The sequence below is a fragment of the Siniperca chuatsi genome, linkage group LG16, assembly GCF_020085105.1.
Source record: "Siniperca chuatsi isolate FFG_IHB_CAS linkage group LG16, ASM2008510v1, whole genome shotgun sequence".
NCBI lineage: Eukaryota > Metazoa > Chordata > Actinopteri > Centrarchiformes > Sinipercidae > Siniperca > Siniperca chuatsi.
Genome location: NC_058057.1, coordinates 10,293,348 through 10,312,432, shown reverse-complemented (window position 1 = coordinate 10,312,432; position 19,085 = coordinate 10,293,348). Strand labels below are relative to the sequence as shown.

At 40.6% G+C, this 19,085-nt stretch overlaps 1 protein-coding gene across 3 annotated transcripts in view; it reads right to left on the bottom strand.

The window, feature by feature from the left end:
- LOC122863603 (1-phosphatidylinositol 4,5-bisphosphate phosphodiesterase beta-1) overlaps positions 1-17,472 on the bottom strand; it is a 107,582-nt gene extending 90,110 nt beyond the window's left edge. Inside the window, exons 1-2 of one of the 3 annotated variants that reach the window (XR_006375045.1) lie at positions 17,114-17,472; positions 12,563-12,640 (exon numbers count right to left, since the gene is read on the bottom strand). Coding sequence is in view for 2 of the 3 variants with exons in the window: in XM_044170223.1 (XP_044026158.1) it covers positions 12,563-12,640; positions 17,114-17,212 (177 nt within the window). In the remaining variant the exon portion in view is untranslated. The remainder of the gene's footprint in view (positions 1-12,562; positions 12,641-17,113) is intronic. The other 2 variants (XM_044170223.1, XM_044170222.1) reach the window with 2 other exon arrangements.
- Between the last annotated feature and the right edge of the window lie 1,613 nt (positions 17,473-19,085).

The window sequence follows — 19,085 nt, the reverse complement described above, 5'->3', positions numbered from 1 at the left end:
GTCCGTGGGCTGACAAGCTTTCAGTAACGCCATTTGGTCGCTCACGAGCAACATGAGGTTCCATCTAAGCTTCCCCGTCAAAGCCTGGGATGAAACAGGAAGGAAGTGTGTTCTCTTATTGAGAGCCTCTCTACAGTGGTACTTCAAAGTCTTTTGGCTGAATGCCTTTATTTAAAAGGGCTCCCTGAGGAAAGCAGCCACCTGGCTTGGTACAGCGATGGCAGTCAAATCACAGCAGCAGGGGGGTTTTGAGTACTTTGCAGCATCAAAAAACAAGCTGCATGGATTGGATTGTCATGGCAACTGGGATGGGTTGGCGTTTGAAGTGGAAGGAAGGGAATGGAAGAAGAAAAGAGAAAGAGAGAGAGAGTCTCTCTGTGTACCAGTTGACTCATAAAACATAGTCCTCACAAACTTTAAACGTCAGTTTAGAAGCATCAGCATTTAAATGTCTAAGCTATAAATTCTCTACTGTAATCGATTTAGCATAATTAAAACTAATAGAGCAAATCAAAAACTGAGAGAATGAATTAATCCCTTCTGACCAGTGATAGTAGCACTCAGTCTTACTCAGAGAAACAGTTATTACAGATCTATAAACTACTGTGACCGACTGTACCCTCTGATTTTTGACTCAAAATGCCAGGTCATGCCATTGCAACATACAAACCACAGCTCTCCACTGATCTACACATTTTATTTATGTCCAGCCATCATCTCATTAAGAAACGCTCTAGTGAGTCAAGCAAAATCATTCACAATTGTGTTAATAAGGGGTAGGAGAACATTTTGATTCATTTACTATTTCATTCATGCAATCATTTTCATCCCATTATATCGCTATATTTTAGGCTTCTGATTGTTTACATATTCAGCAAGGGTAAAACAATGCTGAAAATGCTTATATGCTTTGGTGATTTGCTTAAAATACTTTTTTTTTGTTTATAACCATGTTTTCTTTATGAGAGACTCAGACAAAAAAAAAAGAAGCAAAATACAAACATGGAGGATGATTACACATAAGCTGCACCTTCCCAGGTTAGACAAAAGGCCTGCGATATTTAGAATTGTGTTGTCTGGCAATTTTTGTAACTTTCTGAAACTGACAATTCAACAAGGACACAGCGATTGGTCAGGTGTGCAGAGGTGTGAAAGTGGCATGGTTTGAGCTTGTCTCTCTTTTTTCATTCTTCACAAACTTCCTTCATTTTTCGTGTGTAAAACTGAATGTAACACCGTAAATATCTTCAGGGAGAGACTGTCCAAACGTGTGCGCTTTGATATCCATTCGTATAATTCATCACGTCTTGCTCCTCTCTATGACGTCGGGCTCTTTGCCCAGCCTTTGACCGTGGCCATTCAAAACAAGTATAAACACTTTTGCCTTTATATGTGGTCAGAAGACACATCGTACCACCTAGTTTGTTTGAAGCATACTAAGACCTTGAAATTGTAAACAAAAACACTGGTGTCATGGGAAATCACAATTCCCCAATACAAGACATTAGAGGCAAGGAAATTTTATGGTCATACTGGTTAGTTAAGCTGACATTATACATTTTTTTCTGACTCTACTGGTTCAGCTTGGTGGAACTGCCAGACCAGTGCATAGGGGGAAAAACAAACAAAGAAACAAGCATAAACAAGCTGACACTGACTGATTCAACTGTGTTGTGATGCAGAGCTCAACCAACAGCTCAGTTCTGTCACAGCCATGCAAATATCTAACTGACAGCTACAACAGCATCCTGGTCTCCGCTGCACATTTAAATCTATTGAAATCATGGCTATGGCAGGATGACAACTCCAAACTCCAGCAAAAAATGCTGCCTTGGGACCTATAAGCTACAGAGCGTTACTTCTGATATTTCATGGTAAAGGTTTAAATGTTCAAGGTTCACGTTTGGCTCAGCTTATTTACTGCTTATGATAAAATTACTCCCAGCTGCCTCAAAGGATAATGTAACTTAGTGTATGGAATATAAGAATATTTGAGTTTTATTCCTTGCGCATAGCAAGGTATCAGAAAAAGCAATCTGGTGGGCGCTGGCAAAGATTAGCTATTAATCTGCTTTTAACAACAGTTGTTAATATTAAAGCGAAGCAACTGTCATTTCATCAAGAAAAAAAACCCATTACTGCTGTGAAATAGGGGTGGCCACCCTTACAGCACTGCTTCTTATTATTGCACCAAAACCAATATAAGATACTGGGCAGGTAATAATGAAGAGGTAATCAGCATGTCCAAAGACAGTAATGACAGAGTGCGCCAAGAGAGGGAAAGAAAGACAGTGACAGAGACAGATTTGATGAAAAACAGGGCGAGTAAGAGTGAAGCAGACCTTTCAGCTGGCTGAAGTCTATTGAGCAGAGATAAAATCAATTTACCGGCATCACCGTTAACCATACATCTCAGTGCTCCAGATCAAAATTTCATTAAGCCCTTTCTCTGGCACCGGAAAGGCATCCTTAAATTTTTTTTACGCTTGAAATAAGAGAGGTTTTTTGACAATGTTGAAGTGAGTGGAACAAGACAGCTAAAGAGAAAGGCAGTGTAATTATTTGAGTCATCCTCATCCAAGGTAAGTCTCTCTTTCTTCCTTCACTCTTCCTTTCCTGCTCTCAATTTCCACTCCTGTGCAACACCTCCGTCATACAAATACTGAGTACAAACTGCATTCTGTGTGAACTGTGTCAGATGAAAAGGGATCAACATAATAGAGATCATTTTTGAATAAGCAGCCCAGAAATAGGCCAGCATAAATGTTATAAATACCTGGACCCACGAGACAATGAGAAGCTTAATCATGCTCTTCATCACTCTGCTGTCATATTTTAAATGGCCGGTCAGACAGAGCACCCTTGATTGGGCCAACATGAGCTATTGTCTGTTGGCAATATGTCATACTGTACACGAGCACTTTTTCTAATAAAATATATCATATAAAATACTTATTGTTAGACTGTCATTATATCATCTATGACTAATATAAGCTTCAGATTATTATTTTTTTTTTTACAGACGACTCATTGCCTGTGTATAATATAACTGTTAAAGTAAATCCACTGGAGTAATAATGAATTACTCAATACGGTCTTATTTCCTTCAGTCACATCACACAACACCAGGCCATCAGAATGTACAATATAAATCTAAACATTAAACTGAACATATATTTTGAGCCAGTTTACAGGCTGTAATAGTGTTACTGACATTACAGCCATTCAGTTATTATTTTAAAATTATGTATGTGTCTTCCAATTAAAAAAACTCAACTACCATTTTCCCTTTACCCACTTTTCAGCTGTGAAGTGAGAGGCAAAAGCACACAGTGATCTCTTCACATTTAGTACGCAAATAATGGTATGATTTGCATACAATTACGAAAACAATCAATAAAAAAAAATAAAAAATTGTTATAGTCTATTATTTCTGGTACAGTAAACATGCAGTGGAGCAGGTTTACTCTTCATGGGCAGTAATAACAGTGATAGAAGAATACTAAAATTATACCTGGGTTATCCTTTAAACATCAGTCTGAGTAATCAAAGTCAACATTGAGTTTAGAGGCGTTGGTTCCTACAGTGAAGGAGTGGGCACAGAGAGTGGACAAAATAAGAGAAATGTCTTACCATTTAATGAACTCTTTAATTAATTGAATTGAACTGAATGAACTTTAATGCAAAACAGTGTGGAGTTAAATCAACACTCTCTTAACACAGTCTCACAAAGGAAGTATTTATTGCAGGACTATTGCATAGGATTGCGCCACATTTTAAGGAATTCTTGTTGTTTTGTTCAACCTTTGTACATCCCTACATATTATTACTGACTGTGGGCTGTAACTGTTGTCCTTCAGTTGCTGCTGCATCATCAACATCATTTACAAGCCATGTGACTGGCAAAGCTTATCACTTGAATCCAGGGGGTCTGAGCTTCCCAGTCAGAGCTGCTGCCATCGCTAAGTCACCTCCGTTGCTCTGGCAGACTAAGCTGAGGCGCTGAGATTCACACTAAACAGTGCTGGCGCCAACGGAGCCTTTAATCAGTCAAAAGGCTCTAAACGGACAAAAAGCCCTCTTTCCGGATCTGCGGCTCCAAGTTTTGTTAACCGACTTCAGTTGTTCAGGAGAGGAAACCATGTCCCTCCTCCCTCCTCCTCCTCAATGTTACATTCTGTGTGTGTGTGTGTGTGCGCGCACGCCTGCTTGAACATGTATTTGCTGTTAGACCAGCACAGTGCAGTGGAAAAGTGGTCCTAATCGGAATTCAAAGAGGAAAACAGGGCTAACTCAAGCGCAAACAAAGCCGTCTGAAGTCACCCAGGAACTGCTAATCCAAAAGAGTTTGGCAACGCTTTTCTTCTTTTAACACTTTGCTTTTTCTGCTTTTGACTCTCAACTCTGATAAAGAGTGAGTCAATCTACAGCACCAAGTCCACACATATACAGGCCACTGTTTCTCTACATTACAGTTCTGCCCTGCTAAGCAGACAGACCAACAGTTTACATTCTCTTGTTTTAGGGTGGGTGCTCTGAGCCAAGCTGTTGTTCATGCCACCTAATAAAAACTGGAAGATGGAAAAAAGATATCCTTGCTTTACATTTCATTGTTGGGAACATTTGCTGTACCCAAATAACATGGCATGGAGTAGCTGACATAACTGTCATAATATTTAAGTGCTGCAGAGATAACAGTGACAACAATTTTTGTTCAGCTCCTGAAAACCAATAAATAACATCTATAAAGTTTCAGTACAGTGACATCTAAGGCCGATATCAATAAATCTGCCCTGACCTTTTGCTGGTGGCTGTAAGCTTTAGCCATCCAGTGTTGATTGCAAAGCCTAGCCCACTCTGTGTGGCTGTAGGTAACGGTACTGTCTGAACACTGTATCTGAGTAATTTTACCCTGTGTTCATGAGGAAAACATTTGACATTGACAGCAAACCTAGATGTCAGTATTTCAGGGAGCAATACTGTGTGACTATTTGATTATTTTGTACTGTATTTATCAATTTGCTTGTTCAACTATTGAAATCTGCTTTGAAGACACACAATAGAAGATTTTAAGTGACATGACAAGTTGATCTTAGTACAGATAATGAATCTATCAAAATGACAATCAGTAGTGCTGCGTGTGTCAGTCACTTATCAAGTCTAATCTTTCAGTAAGTTTGGCAGTGTAAAAACTGTTCAGAGTGGCATCTACCATTAGTTGTACTAGGTAGCCTAACTATGGCTAACTTTACACCTGTCATCTGAAATGCATTTGGCATCACCTGTGCATGACAGAAACAATAGACATTGGATCCAGGGCAGAAGTCTTCAAACTCAGTCACTTTGTGACCTGAATTCTGCACCTCATTTGGATGCCATCCGAAGGCTGGAAAGGCAGATCTGTTAAGTCAAAATGCAACAAGACTTTGCCAGTTTATGTGACTACAGTACAGATCTTGACCGAATCAACTGTTACTTGCAGCTATAACAGTGTGTTTCTATGAAAAGAAAAAATAGCTACATTTAACTGAAATGACACGTGTACCTGCAGACTAATAATTATTTTTTCTGATGACCCATGATCATGAAATCTGATGCGGAATATGATTTTCTGGATTCAATACAGTGCTGCCATTTTTCACCTTTATGTGTTGGCTCTCATAAGTAGCATACTTGACAAATCAAAAATGTCACTATAAATGAAATAAATCATGGCTTAACAGTCAAAAAGTAAAAACTTTGCAAATTCTGTAATTTTATGGATTTTTAAAAATATGTCTGTGAGGTTAATGAATGACAAACTTTCCAAACCCATCATTATTGCTAAGTCACGCATGATTGGTGGGTTGGCTACATAGCTGCCTATTTTTAACAGTGGTTTGGCAAATTTTACATCAGCAAAGGTCCAATCTCCTGAAAGCCAATCCACATGAAATGTCAGCCTAAACTATGTCACCAAAATTAAGTTATTAAGTCAAAAAAGCATTAAGTAAATTAACTGAAACCATACCACAGCTAACAAAGGGGATGTGACATAAGTCATTTTCTTCATCACAATCATCATCTTCTTTTTGTTCTTCTTTTCTCTCTGTTTTTTTGTCTGTCTGCCTCTGTCTCTGTTTCTCTCACTACTAGTACAGATAAAACAGGGCCTCTGTGTGCCAGGCCATAACTTGGCAGAGGTCACAATTCACTTTCAGTAGATTGGCTGCAGATTTATGCCTTGTCTCTCACCAGCATATAGTGCTGACGGAGGTGGAGGAGCAGCAGCCTCGGTAATCACAGAAAATTGCTGTGTTGGGGGAAACAGATGTGTGAACTCCGCTATGACAGAGTGGAGAGAAGAGGGTGTGTGGTTTTGCTTGTGCATAAAGTGTGTATTAGGTTTAACATGAACCCAGAACAGCCTTACTCATGCTCTGGATTAGGTCAATTCGAGGCTCATTCAGAAATGTCGCACACACACCAGTTGCCAACTGTGTGAGTCTGGTTTTGGCCCGGGGGTGAACTGTCTTTCACCTCTGAACATCATTCAATGTCATCTGCTGAATGCTTGTCCGGTGAACGTCCTGAAACTGGCACACTGCTGAAACATAAATCTCAAGAGAAAGCATTTAACCTTTTATTATAATCACAGCCTGCTCAGGAGAACACACACAAATGCATACACACACACACACACACACACACACATGTGCACGCAAACACACACAAGGAAACAATGATATCAGTTTCAAAGCGGCAACATTCTCCAGAATATGAGCAGGGGATAAAAGAGAATGTGACATTTCCAAGGTGTGTGCTGTTGCATGGCAACCATGGCAACTAAACCAAAAGGCTGTTAATTTGACTGAGTCAGTCCACCTCTCAATGTTGCATAGCTCCTCCCCTTGAAAGCAGGCTCAACCAACCAGAGCAAAAATTATTTTTAACCTACTACAGAAGCACCTGTTCCTGGTTGGACATTACAGGAATGTTGGTGTGTGTGTGTGTGGGTGTGTAAGTTCCTACATGTGTGACTGTGTGTGGATGTATGGGTGTGTTGAGTTGGGTGCTGCTACGTGGGTTGATGCATGTGATTTTGTTACTTGAAGCAGGACATATACAATACATGTATGTAAATTGAGCTGGGTCTAAATACCACAGGCTGATCTCTGTTTACATGTAAAGTGGTCAACTATGGATTGTGTCAAGTAACTCAGAGGCATACTGGTGATGATTTTTTTAGGCTATTTCTTCCTCATTTCTACACACCAACATACTATACTATACTATACTATAAGTCACTGCTTTGCAAGTCATAAGTAAGTCTCAAGTCTCTATTATAAGGTCCCAAGTCCTAAAGTTTGTGTTTCGAGTTCTAAACAAGTCATTATGGAATTAGCAACGTTAAGCTAATTTTACTGCTGGCCATCCAACAATGACAGACAGCTAACGTTAGACATTGCAGATTCTTATTAATACTAAAAGATAACATTTAGGCTACCAAATCTTGGATGGAAAAATTCAGTTACCTCGCTGACTGTGTCAAGGGCTCATTGATTTCATGTTTGTTTTTATGGAATCATGCAAAGTTAGTTCGTTAGTCTCAATTTGCTGTTGTCTGTTTAGCCTCAAATTTCTAACACAGTTGACAGTATGTTTTGAATGTTGCCATTGACCACAGCAGAGTCTTTATATTTGAATGTGATAGTGTACTGATACTGTTTACCATGGCATTGTAACTGGTATATGTAAAGTAGTCAACTATGGATCATGTTAAGTAACTCAGAGGCATACTGGTGATGCTTTTCTTTTAGGCTATTTCTTCCTCATTTCTAAGCAAATTCTTTGTGAGTAGAAACCAAGCAATCACACTCAAAATAGAAGCTGTACAAATTTGCTAATCTGTCACCAACACAAAAGCTATGTGATTACCCCATTTCAAAGTCACTGATGCAAAATAGTTGTAACACTCCAAAAGGGAGAGATATTTCAAAACTCTGAACAAGGAAACTATAAGTATATTCAAAGTCCCTGTTGTTAAGTGTAGTGTACTTTTCCTCGAATAAGGGAAAGCTCCTCACCTGTATGCTTTCTAAACTTAAGAATGTTGTTATTTAATAGCTAAGGGAAAACTTGCCAACTTTTAAATTGCTGATTCACAATGATACGTTGACAGAAGATGTAGTGACTTGCCTCCAACATTTATGACACTGTTGTTAATGTATTGCTAATGGTGGATGGGAATATGTTGACATAAGGTCACCGAGTGGTTTTTATTTACATTGAGTTGGCACACGTTATTGTTACAGATGTTGTCATGGTCACCATTATTATTATCAAAAGCATCATCACTGTCAGCGCCATAATCATCACCATTGTTGTTGTTGTCAAATCTTTCTTTCTCTGTCTGTGAAAGTGTTTGTACATTGTGTGTGTGTGTGTGTGTGTGTGTGTGTGTGTGTGTGTTCAGAATAGTTGGTTTTTCAAGGTGAAGGAGAGAGCACGCAGAAAAAAAAGCCGGCCAAATGGACTCTGAACCAAACACATACAAACAGGCGAGATTTATGACTGCAGGAGTTTACATTGCCGGGCCCTGTTTAAAAATACAGCAGTGTGCAGAAATGGAGACAGAGCTCACATCATGCTATAATCCACACAGTTTGGACCTGTTTCTATCCACAGAAGAAAAGGAGAGATTGTAACAAAGAATAAAATTGTTCAAACTCCTGTTTTGGCAAGCGTTAACTAGTGGGGGAAGGGAAGCGACAAATCAAATTAAGCTTATCTCTGCAAACAGGGTGTCTCAGCTCGTCTTATGAGCTGCTGCCATCGTTAAGTCACCTCGATTACCCTGACAGACTCAATCGAGAATCAATAAAAGTATCTTAACACAGTTCTGGCAAGTCTTCCTCAGAATACTATCTTTTTGAAGTTGAGGCTGTATTGTCAGCACGACTTACTGTGACTACAACAAAGGCATCAAGATGAAACTAGAGGAATCCTTGGGTCTTGAGTCATCAGCTAAAAGGCTAGCCAGAAAGAAAAGGCAAAGAACATCACGCCTAAACAGATTTGACATTGAGTTTTTGCTGCCGTCAAAACTAAACTTTGCCTTTCTGACCTTAAAACATGGCTGAAATCCACTGCAGGATCAGACTGACAGAAGAACTCATGACTAGATGGAAGAGACCAACCTAGGGATTAACAGCAATGTCTTTCTATCACCCTTCCCCTCTCTCTGTCTCAGTGTCTCAGTCACATACACCAACATACTGTATACAAAGTCACTGCTTTGCAAGTCGTAAGTAAGTCTCAAGTCTCTATTATAAGGTCCCAAGTCCTAAAGTTTGTGTTTTGAGTTCTAAACAAGTCATTATGGAATTAGCAACATTAAGCAAATTTTACTGCTGGCCATCCAACAATGACAGACAGCTAACGTTAGACATCGCAGATTGTTTATTAATACTAAAAGATAACATTTAGGCTACCAAATCTTGGATGGAAAAATTCAGTTACCTCGCTGACTGTGTCAAGGGCTCATTGATTTCATGTTTGTTTTTATGTTTTGAATGTTGCCATTGACCACAGCAGAGTCTTTATATTTGAATGTGATAGTCCGAGGTATCGTTTTTTTGTCTGACTGCTGATGTGCACTGCCAGAGACACCTTTCCCTGCGATGTAATTGGCTACTGTCGGATTGATTCAAAGAATATGTGTTTTCAGGAAAATGAAGAGTTGATGCACTGCATGCAACATCATTTGAAATCTTTGGGCTTGGGGAGGATACAGAGTCAACACCTCTGACACAGACCCTTTAAATGGCATTATACACAGCATAAATAATTTTAACAAAAATATATTTATTGAATAAAAATGTTATTTTCCTTTTCAAGGAGGAAAAACTTCCCAAATATGGCTCAAATGCTTAAAGGTCTACTGTAAATAGTAAAACTGAAAATACAGTAAATAATAAAAACTGTATCCATCAGTGATAATGTGTGTTTGAAAGTGAGCGCAGTAGGCACTCTGAGTACAGTTCTGCTGTGCTTCTGAAGAATCTGAGGAATGCTTTTACTCTGCAGGCCATCAGGCTGTGTCTAACAAACACACACATAACAACTGGACACCGCATCATAGCTTGTTTAAATTGGTCAGTTGAACAGATGTGCAATACCATCATGAAAAAACGTGAGCGAAAACATGAGACAAGACATCTTTTAAACACATACAAACACACTTTTGTGTTGACTGTGGCACTGAGGAATATTCATTCTTTAGGCCCTAATAGAGTTTTGTCCGGGCTGTGCTTGGTATCAATTTGAGTTATTATGTGTGCGGCAGGACTGCTCTCAATGCTGAGAGACAGAACAGACACCCACACACATAAACACACATACACAAAAGCCTCATCATTCAAAATCCTCGCCTCATGACAGAGGCACAGGAAATAATGACAAATTGATGCCAAAGAGGCAAGAGCCTCTCTCAATTCTCTTAGTGGAGAATCACACTCAGTACTTGTTATCTCTGACCACAGACACACACTTTTCCACACACACAAGCAGGCCAGACATCAGAAGTGGTCCTCTGTTTTATGTCTGTCTCTCTCTCTTTACCAGAAAGGGAAGTCTTTCCTCATTGATTGTTAGTAGAACTGTATACACCCTGAAGAAATCCCCTCTTTTTCCACACATAGTATATTAAATTACAGTAGGTTGCCAACATGATAGGATCCTTTCTCTGTTACCAAACAGGTGCAGTGGTACACTCATAAATGACGTGTGTATGTGCACATTTGTGTATTGAGGTGTGTGTACAGAGGTAAAGTCTTGGTCAGCACTCCTGTCTGTGCTCTGGTATGGCTGCAGTGAAATACCCTCATCTAGGCAAACATAAAATCAATGGTAGCTATTAATTAGTCTACCTCTGACTGCCGTTGCTGATACAGTTGTACACGCAAATAGAACAGGAACACATTACGCCTGTTGAGCTGTCTGGAGTTGGATTGGATTTTAAAGAATAGAGGCGGTGGATAGGCAGACTTGTACTGAAGCTGTAAGACAAAAAAAACAGAGCAAACAACAACTTGACCAAACTGGAACAACCTCTGCAAATTATGTATAGACTTTCAAGGTTAAACTGAGAGGAAGTCACATGCTTGACAAGGTTACTGAGTCTGATAGTATCTAGTATCTTAAATTTCACAACCTTGTTCCTGGTTATTATGAAAGGCTTTGCCATAACTAGGGAGGAGAAACAACACAATGCACTATGGAATATTCTCACAGGTGTCAAGTTAAGCACTGCAGGTGCAGCAGTTCAGGTTTCTGTCTCTTTTCCAGCACTGCTCTTCTACTGGCTTAAATCAAAATGGATTGGAAGAACCTTGCTACCTAGTGTGCTACTAAGATTATGAATGAAAGATGGGTCAAGCACACACTCAAAAATGGCTACCAATGACAGGTAGACAAGCTATTTGGAAGCCACTCATACCATGGTCATAACATGTCAAACTTAAACGTATCAGGAATAGCAAAACAAAGACACAAGATAATCCTGAAAGTAGTCTGTAAAGCATCACAATGTTGGAAAATGGCAAAAAAAAAGTGTTTTAATCCTGCTCTGGTCCGTCTGTTCCATTCAGGCAATTTCCAAGTGCTTAAATACTTCCCAGAGAGTTTCTGGCCCGTCTCTAATAATCCTAGGTGTACTATGATAGTTATTACAACTTGAATGTTTAACGTGGCCACCACAGAATTCTAATGGTGTTGGCCATGGTAATGAGTACTGGATCGCGCAGTGATAGAAGTACATGATAAAGTTGGATAGCTTCAAACAACTGTCTGTGAAATGCATGGACTAAAGATCCCTTTGCTGTGGTAATATACCAGCTTTTCAAGCCTGAAGCACTGTAACATTCCAAAGCAACATAATTCAAATTTTTCAAAACAGCTGACCCACATTGTGAGGCAAGATTATATTGTATAAAGTTTGTAAACACAAAGGTCTATTCTAATTTTTTTCAACTGTGCCTGCAGACAACAGAAAGTACTTTGTTGCTTTGGCACTTTCCGCTTGCCAATAATCAGGGTGTGAACACGTTGGTAAACACCAAAGCTCCTTGTACTTAAATTTAGGCTGGGCTCTACTTCCTTCCCTACTCACTAAGAGCATTCAGACTGAGAATGGCACTGCGGAAAAATGCAAGCTTCCTCGTCCATTTCAGCGAGAATACTGCGTTGGCACATCAGGGGTTCTAGGCACAGAAGGCTCTGGGAAAAATATGCAGCGAGAACAGCAGAAAAGTTAGTCCTGGCTTTACTTTTACCACAGTGCAATGCAATATATCCCACAATGCAGTGTGCTGGCCAAACAGATATGTGTAAGCATACAGTCCAGGTGGAACACCTTATATTGTTGTTTAACAATTCCTGGTCTGAATTTCATCTTCGATCTGAATGCGTCCGAAAAAATTAAGAATTAATAAAAGTTAGGACTGCAAAGAGAGTTTCAGGTGCGCTTTACAAGTGCAAGCTTCAAGGACCAAAACAGTTGAGTTGGTGTGCAGTGTCTCACCTTGTTCTGGTCGGTCCAATACAGAAAGTAACCTTTGGGGTCGACTGTTAGAGTCACCGGGGTCACAGTGGTAGAATCCTGGAGGAAAACAAAGAAAAAGACATCTGGAGTCAATGTGTGTGTCTGCTTACGTCTGTGTCTCCCTGTCTGAGCCTGTGTTTTTACATGAGCGCATGCTTTTGTGTGTATAGCAGAATATTCTCTGGGTAAACCAATTAATGTACTTCTTAGGATCAAAGCCTAGTTTTTGTAATACCACATGCATACCAGAATATGAAATGACATTACAAAGTGCTGTTTATGCTGTAAACATGCACACAATCCTTTCCTTCTAGGGTACTTTCCCCACCACAAAATTGGCATCACCACAAATGACCAAGGAGCCTGGTGTGTGAGGGTATGTGTGTGTGTGTGTGTGTGTGTGTGTGTGTGTGTGTGTGTGTGTGTGTGTGTGTGTATTGAGACGACTGCAATCATAAACTGCAGGTTGTTTCACAGCTGATGTTTCCATTTCCCCCCTGTTGTAACAGACATGCTTTCCCACAGTTCCCACATACAGACGGCTCCAAGCCTCACACACACAAACACACACACACAGTTTTGACCCTGAGGCATACATGGTAACGCCAGATATTATTGGACGCTTCTATAAAAAGAAAGAGCCTTTGCTTTGTGTCCACAGTGGCTGTGGTTCAGCGGCACAGTAGCATATTGTCCTCTTCAATCAGCCATGGCTGTGAGATCAGAGAGATGGAAACCGCATTTGCTGCACAGAGCAAGAAAATCTTCAAAGTGTCTTCATGTGGCTTCTAATGATGTCCCTATCACAGCATTGGGAAACAGAGCTAATGGTCTGCATCTGCTACACGCTTGTCATATTTGGGTGCGACCCTTTGCGACTTGCAGTGTAGGATATCATGAAAGGGTTGAGCTGGGAGCTAACAGACAGCGAAGGAGTCTGTGTTGAGGTGCAGGCAACTATTAGTGCTCTGAAATCATTTCATACTGCTTAAACAAGACAATCACAGTTTGTGGAAGCTGGCACACCTGCTCTGTGATAGATCAATACTGAAAATGACAGAGAGAAAGAGAAAGAAAGAAAAAAGGGAAGTGAGCGGAAAGTAAATGAGAGACTTGTTTGATGCCGCATCAGAGGCATTTGCACTAGTGACATTTGCTATGGCAACCCACCATTCCCGGGAAATCTATTAGAGAATCAAGAGAAATCGTTTTGGTTCTGTTCACATGATTGCACAATCTTTGCAGGCTTGATTGAATGACAAAAGACCCAGCTCATACCGCTGCACGCATGCAGCATACACATACACACACACACACACAGTACTTACAGCCTGAGGGCAGGAAAAAAAAGCCTCATGTTTGCCGTTCTTAGATATAGCATTTCATACCAACTTCAGCCCCATATCTCTGATCTCCACTCAAATTATAATCCACAATCCAGTTTCTTCAGTTTAGTTTTTGCAGATTAATATCTCTTTCCCATCCACCATGAAGACATCAATTACTCCTAGAAAACTTTATAAAATGAATCATGGATCAATAATTTTACAGTAAGTTGTTTATATTTCAAATAACCCAGGAATCCACTCAGTGGCGACTGATGGATTGTCTGTGATGTCAGAGAGAAAGAAAGAAGATGGCTTGAGAGCAATGGGAATAATGTCCTAACTCTCCATGGCCACCACCATAAACACATTAAGCCATTATGGACTCTTAGCAAAGATTTTCTCATGGGTTTGCACATTTACGAAAAAGTACTTATAACATTGTGGATTAGAGTTCAGAGTGATTTGCTGAGATTACTACCTCCGGAGTGGTACTGCTAGTGCTTTTTATTGTCATTTGACTATTTGGAGGATTTGTCATTAATGGGAAGACATTAGGCAGCAGCAGCCTGCTTATTGCTGAATTAAGATGAGATTAGTAACTGACTTGCGAAAGTACAAACACCCTGAGGGAACCGATCCCAGGCAGGAGACGTTACCATTTTTTAGTGAAGAGTTTGTACCATTAGCGATCACCTGAGGGGGTGTGTTAGAGAGGTCAGCATGTTTCTGTTCTGTATGCTAATGACATATTCCACTACTTTTAAGGGATTTTAGGCTCCCCCGTGGAGCCTGATAATATCTTATTCAATACACACCAGACCGAACAGGCCTCATACAAGCGTAAGCTTATAAAAATCTCTGTTTACATAGACCCAGCATCATCTTTTACATATTTCACATCTTGCCAGTCTCTATCAGTGATCTTTAAGACGAAGGCTTCGGATGTCTGCCTATTCTCCACTCTCTCTTAACAGTAAGCAGCATTATGACACCCATTGCTGCTGAATGTGCCATTTGAACTGACAAATAATAACACAATCCAAACAATGTTTCAAACCACAACCAGGCCACTGCAGCAGCCAGTTGTCTGCAAGTGGCAGCAACAAAAATACACAGTGTGTATGCGCGCGTCTGTGTGAGGTAGGCTCGGGAGGTCTGGGACTTTGAGGACTTTACAAACACTTCGAGAGGTTTTCTGATTGCTCTTCTATTCTTTTTCAACAGTCAACCACCAAGCAGTGTGTGCTGAAGTCTGCAGTGCTTCTCTTCACTGCTTCAGACAGTCTGCTTCTGAAAACTCATGGCTGTTGTTCATACAGTACAGTATGCCCTCCTTAGACAGTAGACAAAAATTTACACCCTTGTTGTCGCCACTGAATGTCTAGCATTGAGACAAAATCTGAAATTTTCACCGAAACAAGAAAAAAAAACCTTCTGCTCATGCACATTTAAATAATGGAATTACTTGTAGTTTCTTTTGTTGTTGAGAGAGGTTAGAGTGGAATCCAACATCCAAAGCTACAATAAGAAGAAAATGATTTAATTAAATCCCTTTTCACTGACAATTTATTGTGGCCGTTTCTCTCTCAGTCTGTCCCTGTATTCCTCTGTGATTCTTTCCATGAATGATACAGCGAGGAAAGAGGAAGGAAGGAGTGCATGGGAAAAGAAACAGAGTACGAATCTGTGTATACGTCTATGTTCGAGGGTGTGTGTTTTTACAGGAAAGGCCTGGTGGGCATTTGGTTCTGGAGATAGGCCCACATGTACAAACTACAGTACACAAACACGGCTGTTAGGGGAAACAGACACACACCCCCTCTCACAACATACCCACCACTGAAGGGGTGAGCGCTCATTAGTAATTACTACTTAAGGAAATACTCAAGTTCTCTTATCTAAGCATGAGATTGATGATTGACAGAGTTGTAGGTTTGCAAGTGTGCATAATTTCCTCTCTGCCATCTGAACTGACCACATTCACACTCTCATAACACTCATCCACTGATGCCTTCTGTGCTGTGGCTGGTGGCAGGTGAGCTCTGTGTTGTCTTTCAAAATGTCACTTATATAAAACTAGCACAACAGCACAGCTTATTACCGACACCTGGATGCCTATGCTAATCCACATGTATGATTTACATACAATGAGATTCGATTCTTCTTTTATCAATACTTTCACACAAGACAATAACTGCACAGTTAACTCGTTGTGAGCAACAGTTCCAGGTGGCCACATTTTCAGTGACATTTCCCAGAATGAAAGTAATCATGAGTGTGCTCATATTCAAATGCTCACACAACGAAGAGGCATCAAGGTTTGGAGAAACCAGAGGAATGCATGCAGTTATTCAAATGAGATGGGCTGCAAAGATTTTAAACAAATATCACAGGAAGTCCCTTTCAGAATACAGAGAGCCATTATGGTGACAGCGTAGGAGATGAAAATAACCATTAAGTACAATAAGGTCACTCAGCTGAAACTCAGTGTTAAGTGCAACAGCTATATGGTAATTCTCTACACAGGATTAGTAGAGGTATGTGTTGATTTGTTGTTTGGGCAAGGTGCAGTGCGCCATAGCTGTCTGTTAAAAGGCTACTGTTATGTTTTCGCCGGCTACTCAACAGCAGCGTGCAATCAATTTTAATCAAGGTCATTTCACTACAGCTAGACTGTTAGTGGTACGGACGAATGATAACAAATGAAAAATAAAAAGAGAAAAAAGCACGGACGTTATTCAGCTCTTGCCTCATGCTTACACTGCGATCCCCACTGATGAGCCCCGACACACTTATTAATTGTAGTTAATTGATAAAACGTTTCCAGTGAAGGGGGGGAGGGGCGAGCTTAACACGAATGTTCAATTTGTTTTAATGAGAAGTGCACACATTCTCACACACACAAGCACCCACTCGCGCGCGCGCGCGCACGCACATACACTGCTGTAGATTGGGAAATGTAAACAAAGCACATGTCAGCAGACACTATAGCTGCTGCGTTTCTTTATACCATTAACCAGCAAGTCACAGACAGGCAGCCCCTGTCGGTGCGGTCTCCACTGACAATCAAATCTATTGGCTACTGTTGCACGAGTAGCCTATAGATTGTTTAATACATCCTAGTGGTACATGCATGCAAATAAAGCGTGCAGAAATCACCCGCCAGTGAACAAAGAAAAGATTCACTCTCGCCATTACTTACATCATCCCATTTCATAAATTTGTTGCCCTTTCTTAGGCTCTCGGGCACGGACACTGGCTTGAGCTGCAGCGCATGAACTCCAGGCTGTGCCCCTGCCATTGACTCATCTACTCTTCTCGACGCACGGCAGGGGTAGAAATGAGTCACTTCACTCTCTTCTACTCTTATATCGCTTCCTCTCCTTTTGTAATCTGCTTAAAAGCAGGCTGACGGAAGCCCACTACTGCTGCCAGTAAGTCATGCCCGCATTGAAGGCGGCGGTGGCGCGTCTCGGCTTTGGAGAGCTGTGGAGGCGGACGCAGGCGCAGCGGACCGGGGCCACTAACTGACTGACTGAGCGACATACAGCTAAGACATAGACGAGGAGAGAGAGAGAGAGAGAGAGAGAGAGAGAGAAGGGGGGGTCTGAATGAGTTGCAGTCTGGTTTCAAATTGTACAAGTCAATACAGGGACAGGATTGATGCTTGAGGTGATCTAGCGCCGCCGTGCGTCCGAGGCAATATGATGGCAATAAGTGGCCCACAGCTTTGAGCTGATGAGAAGGGGGGGGTGAAAACTTGGAGTGAAGATATACTGAGAGCAGGTGCATTCAACAGTGATGCTTGTTATTGCTGGTTTGGGAAATTAGTATTTATGCATTCGGTAAGATTGCAAGGTATTACTATTTCCATGGGAGATTAACAATAGAAATTTGTGTTTGGGTGTTGAACTGAAAAGCCACCATGTTACCCTCACATGTAGGATAGGATTAGAAATATCTCATCATGATTTATCCTTAAATCTTATCCTTACAAGTTCCTTGTGTTGGGATTTTCTGATTTTTTAGACTCAACATCTTTAAATGTGAAAGTTTTCAGGCAAAACAACTGATTAAATTAATATATAGGGATTTCAGTCAGTCAACTCACATGGAATGGATTATTATGTGAATGTAGAACATGTACAGTGTTGATATGTGGCGCCTAGGCTCTGATCTCGTCACTCCCGATAAGGAAACACAGCGGGGATAACTACACCTCTAGAGGAACATAGACTAAGAGCCCGGAGGTGGATGCAGGGTGGAAGTGGGGCTTTTGCCATTATGAGCAGCAGCAGCGGCAAGTGACGGCATAGTTTTCAGGTAAGTGGTGTGGCAGCAGGCATGCAGCCAAGACTCAATTTGATTAAAATATAATAGGGATTTAATATTTTTCCACCAGAATTGTATTCTTGGGTTGATATTTTCGAGAAGGGTTTGAAATATCACGAATGGAGTTAAAATTTACATAAAATGTAATGGAATAGTTGAATAGTGAAATTTGCAAGCACAACCTAAGTATTTCTAAAATCCTATCTATCCTCAATCAGATTTATATTATATTCATAACTGTATGGAGGGTAACAGGTGCTACTTTAATTTAAGAAATCAGCCCACACCCATCAGCTAGAATGGATGCTGATTTCTATTTCAGTGCCCAAACATGGCTGTGGGCCTTTTTACTTCTTCATGACTAAACTTCTTCAAAGTTCTGTGAGTCAAGAGTGTGTCACCGCCTTTAGGACTTTTTTTGAGTTCAACATTCTTATTAAATAAAACATAGAGCCCCTCTGGGCTTTGTACCATCCACACTGTTTATTTTCTGCCATTTCCAAAAAGAGACTACAGACTATTTGAGTCCTCCAAGCAGTTTTCCCTCTGTGTCTCTCTGTGGTCAGTCACTGACCGGCACTGACCGTCAGACATGTCAAACTAGTCAAATCTGTCAAAGTCTGGCTGGCGCTTTTCATGTCAGTCGTAACAGTAGTTTGTTCGAGTTTGCCTCCTGTCATTAATGATTGATTAACAGTGACAGTTTGGGGACCAGGCCCTGAATAGTCATAGTCGGGTGACAGCAGTTGAGAGAGGGATGCAAGTGAGAGAGAGGAAAGATACAAAGGCATGGGAGAAAGTGAAATTTGCCTTCACATTTAAAGACAATATTTTCTGATGAG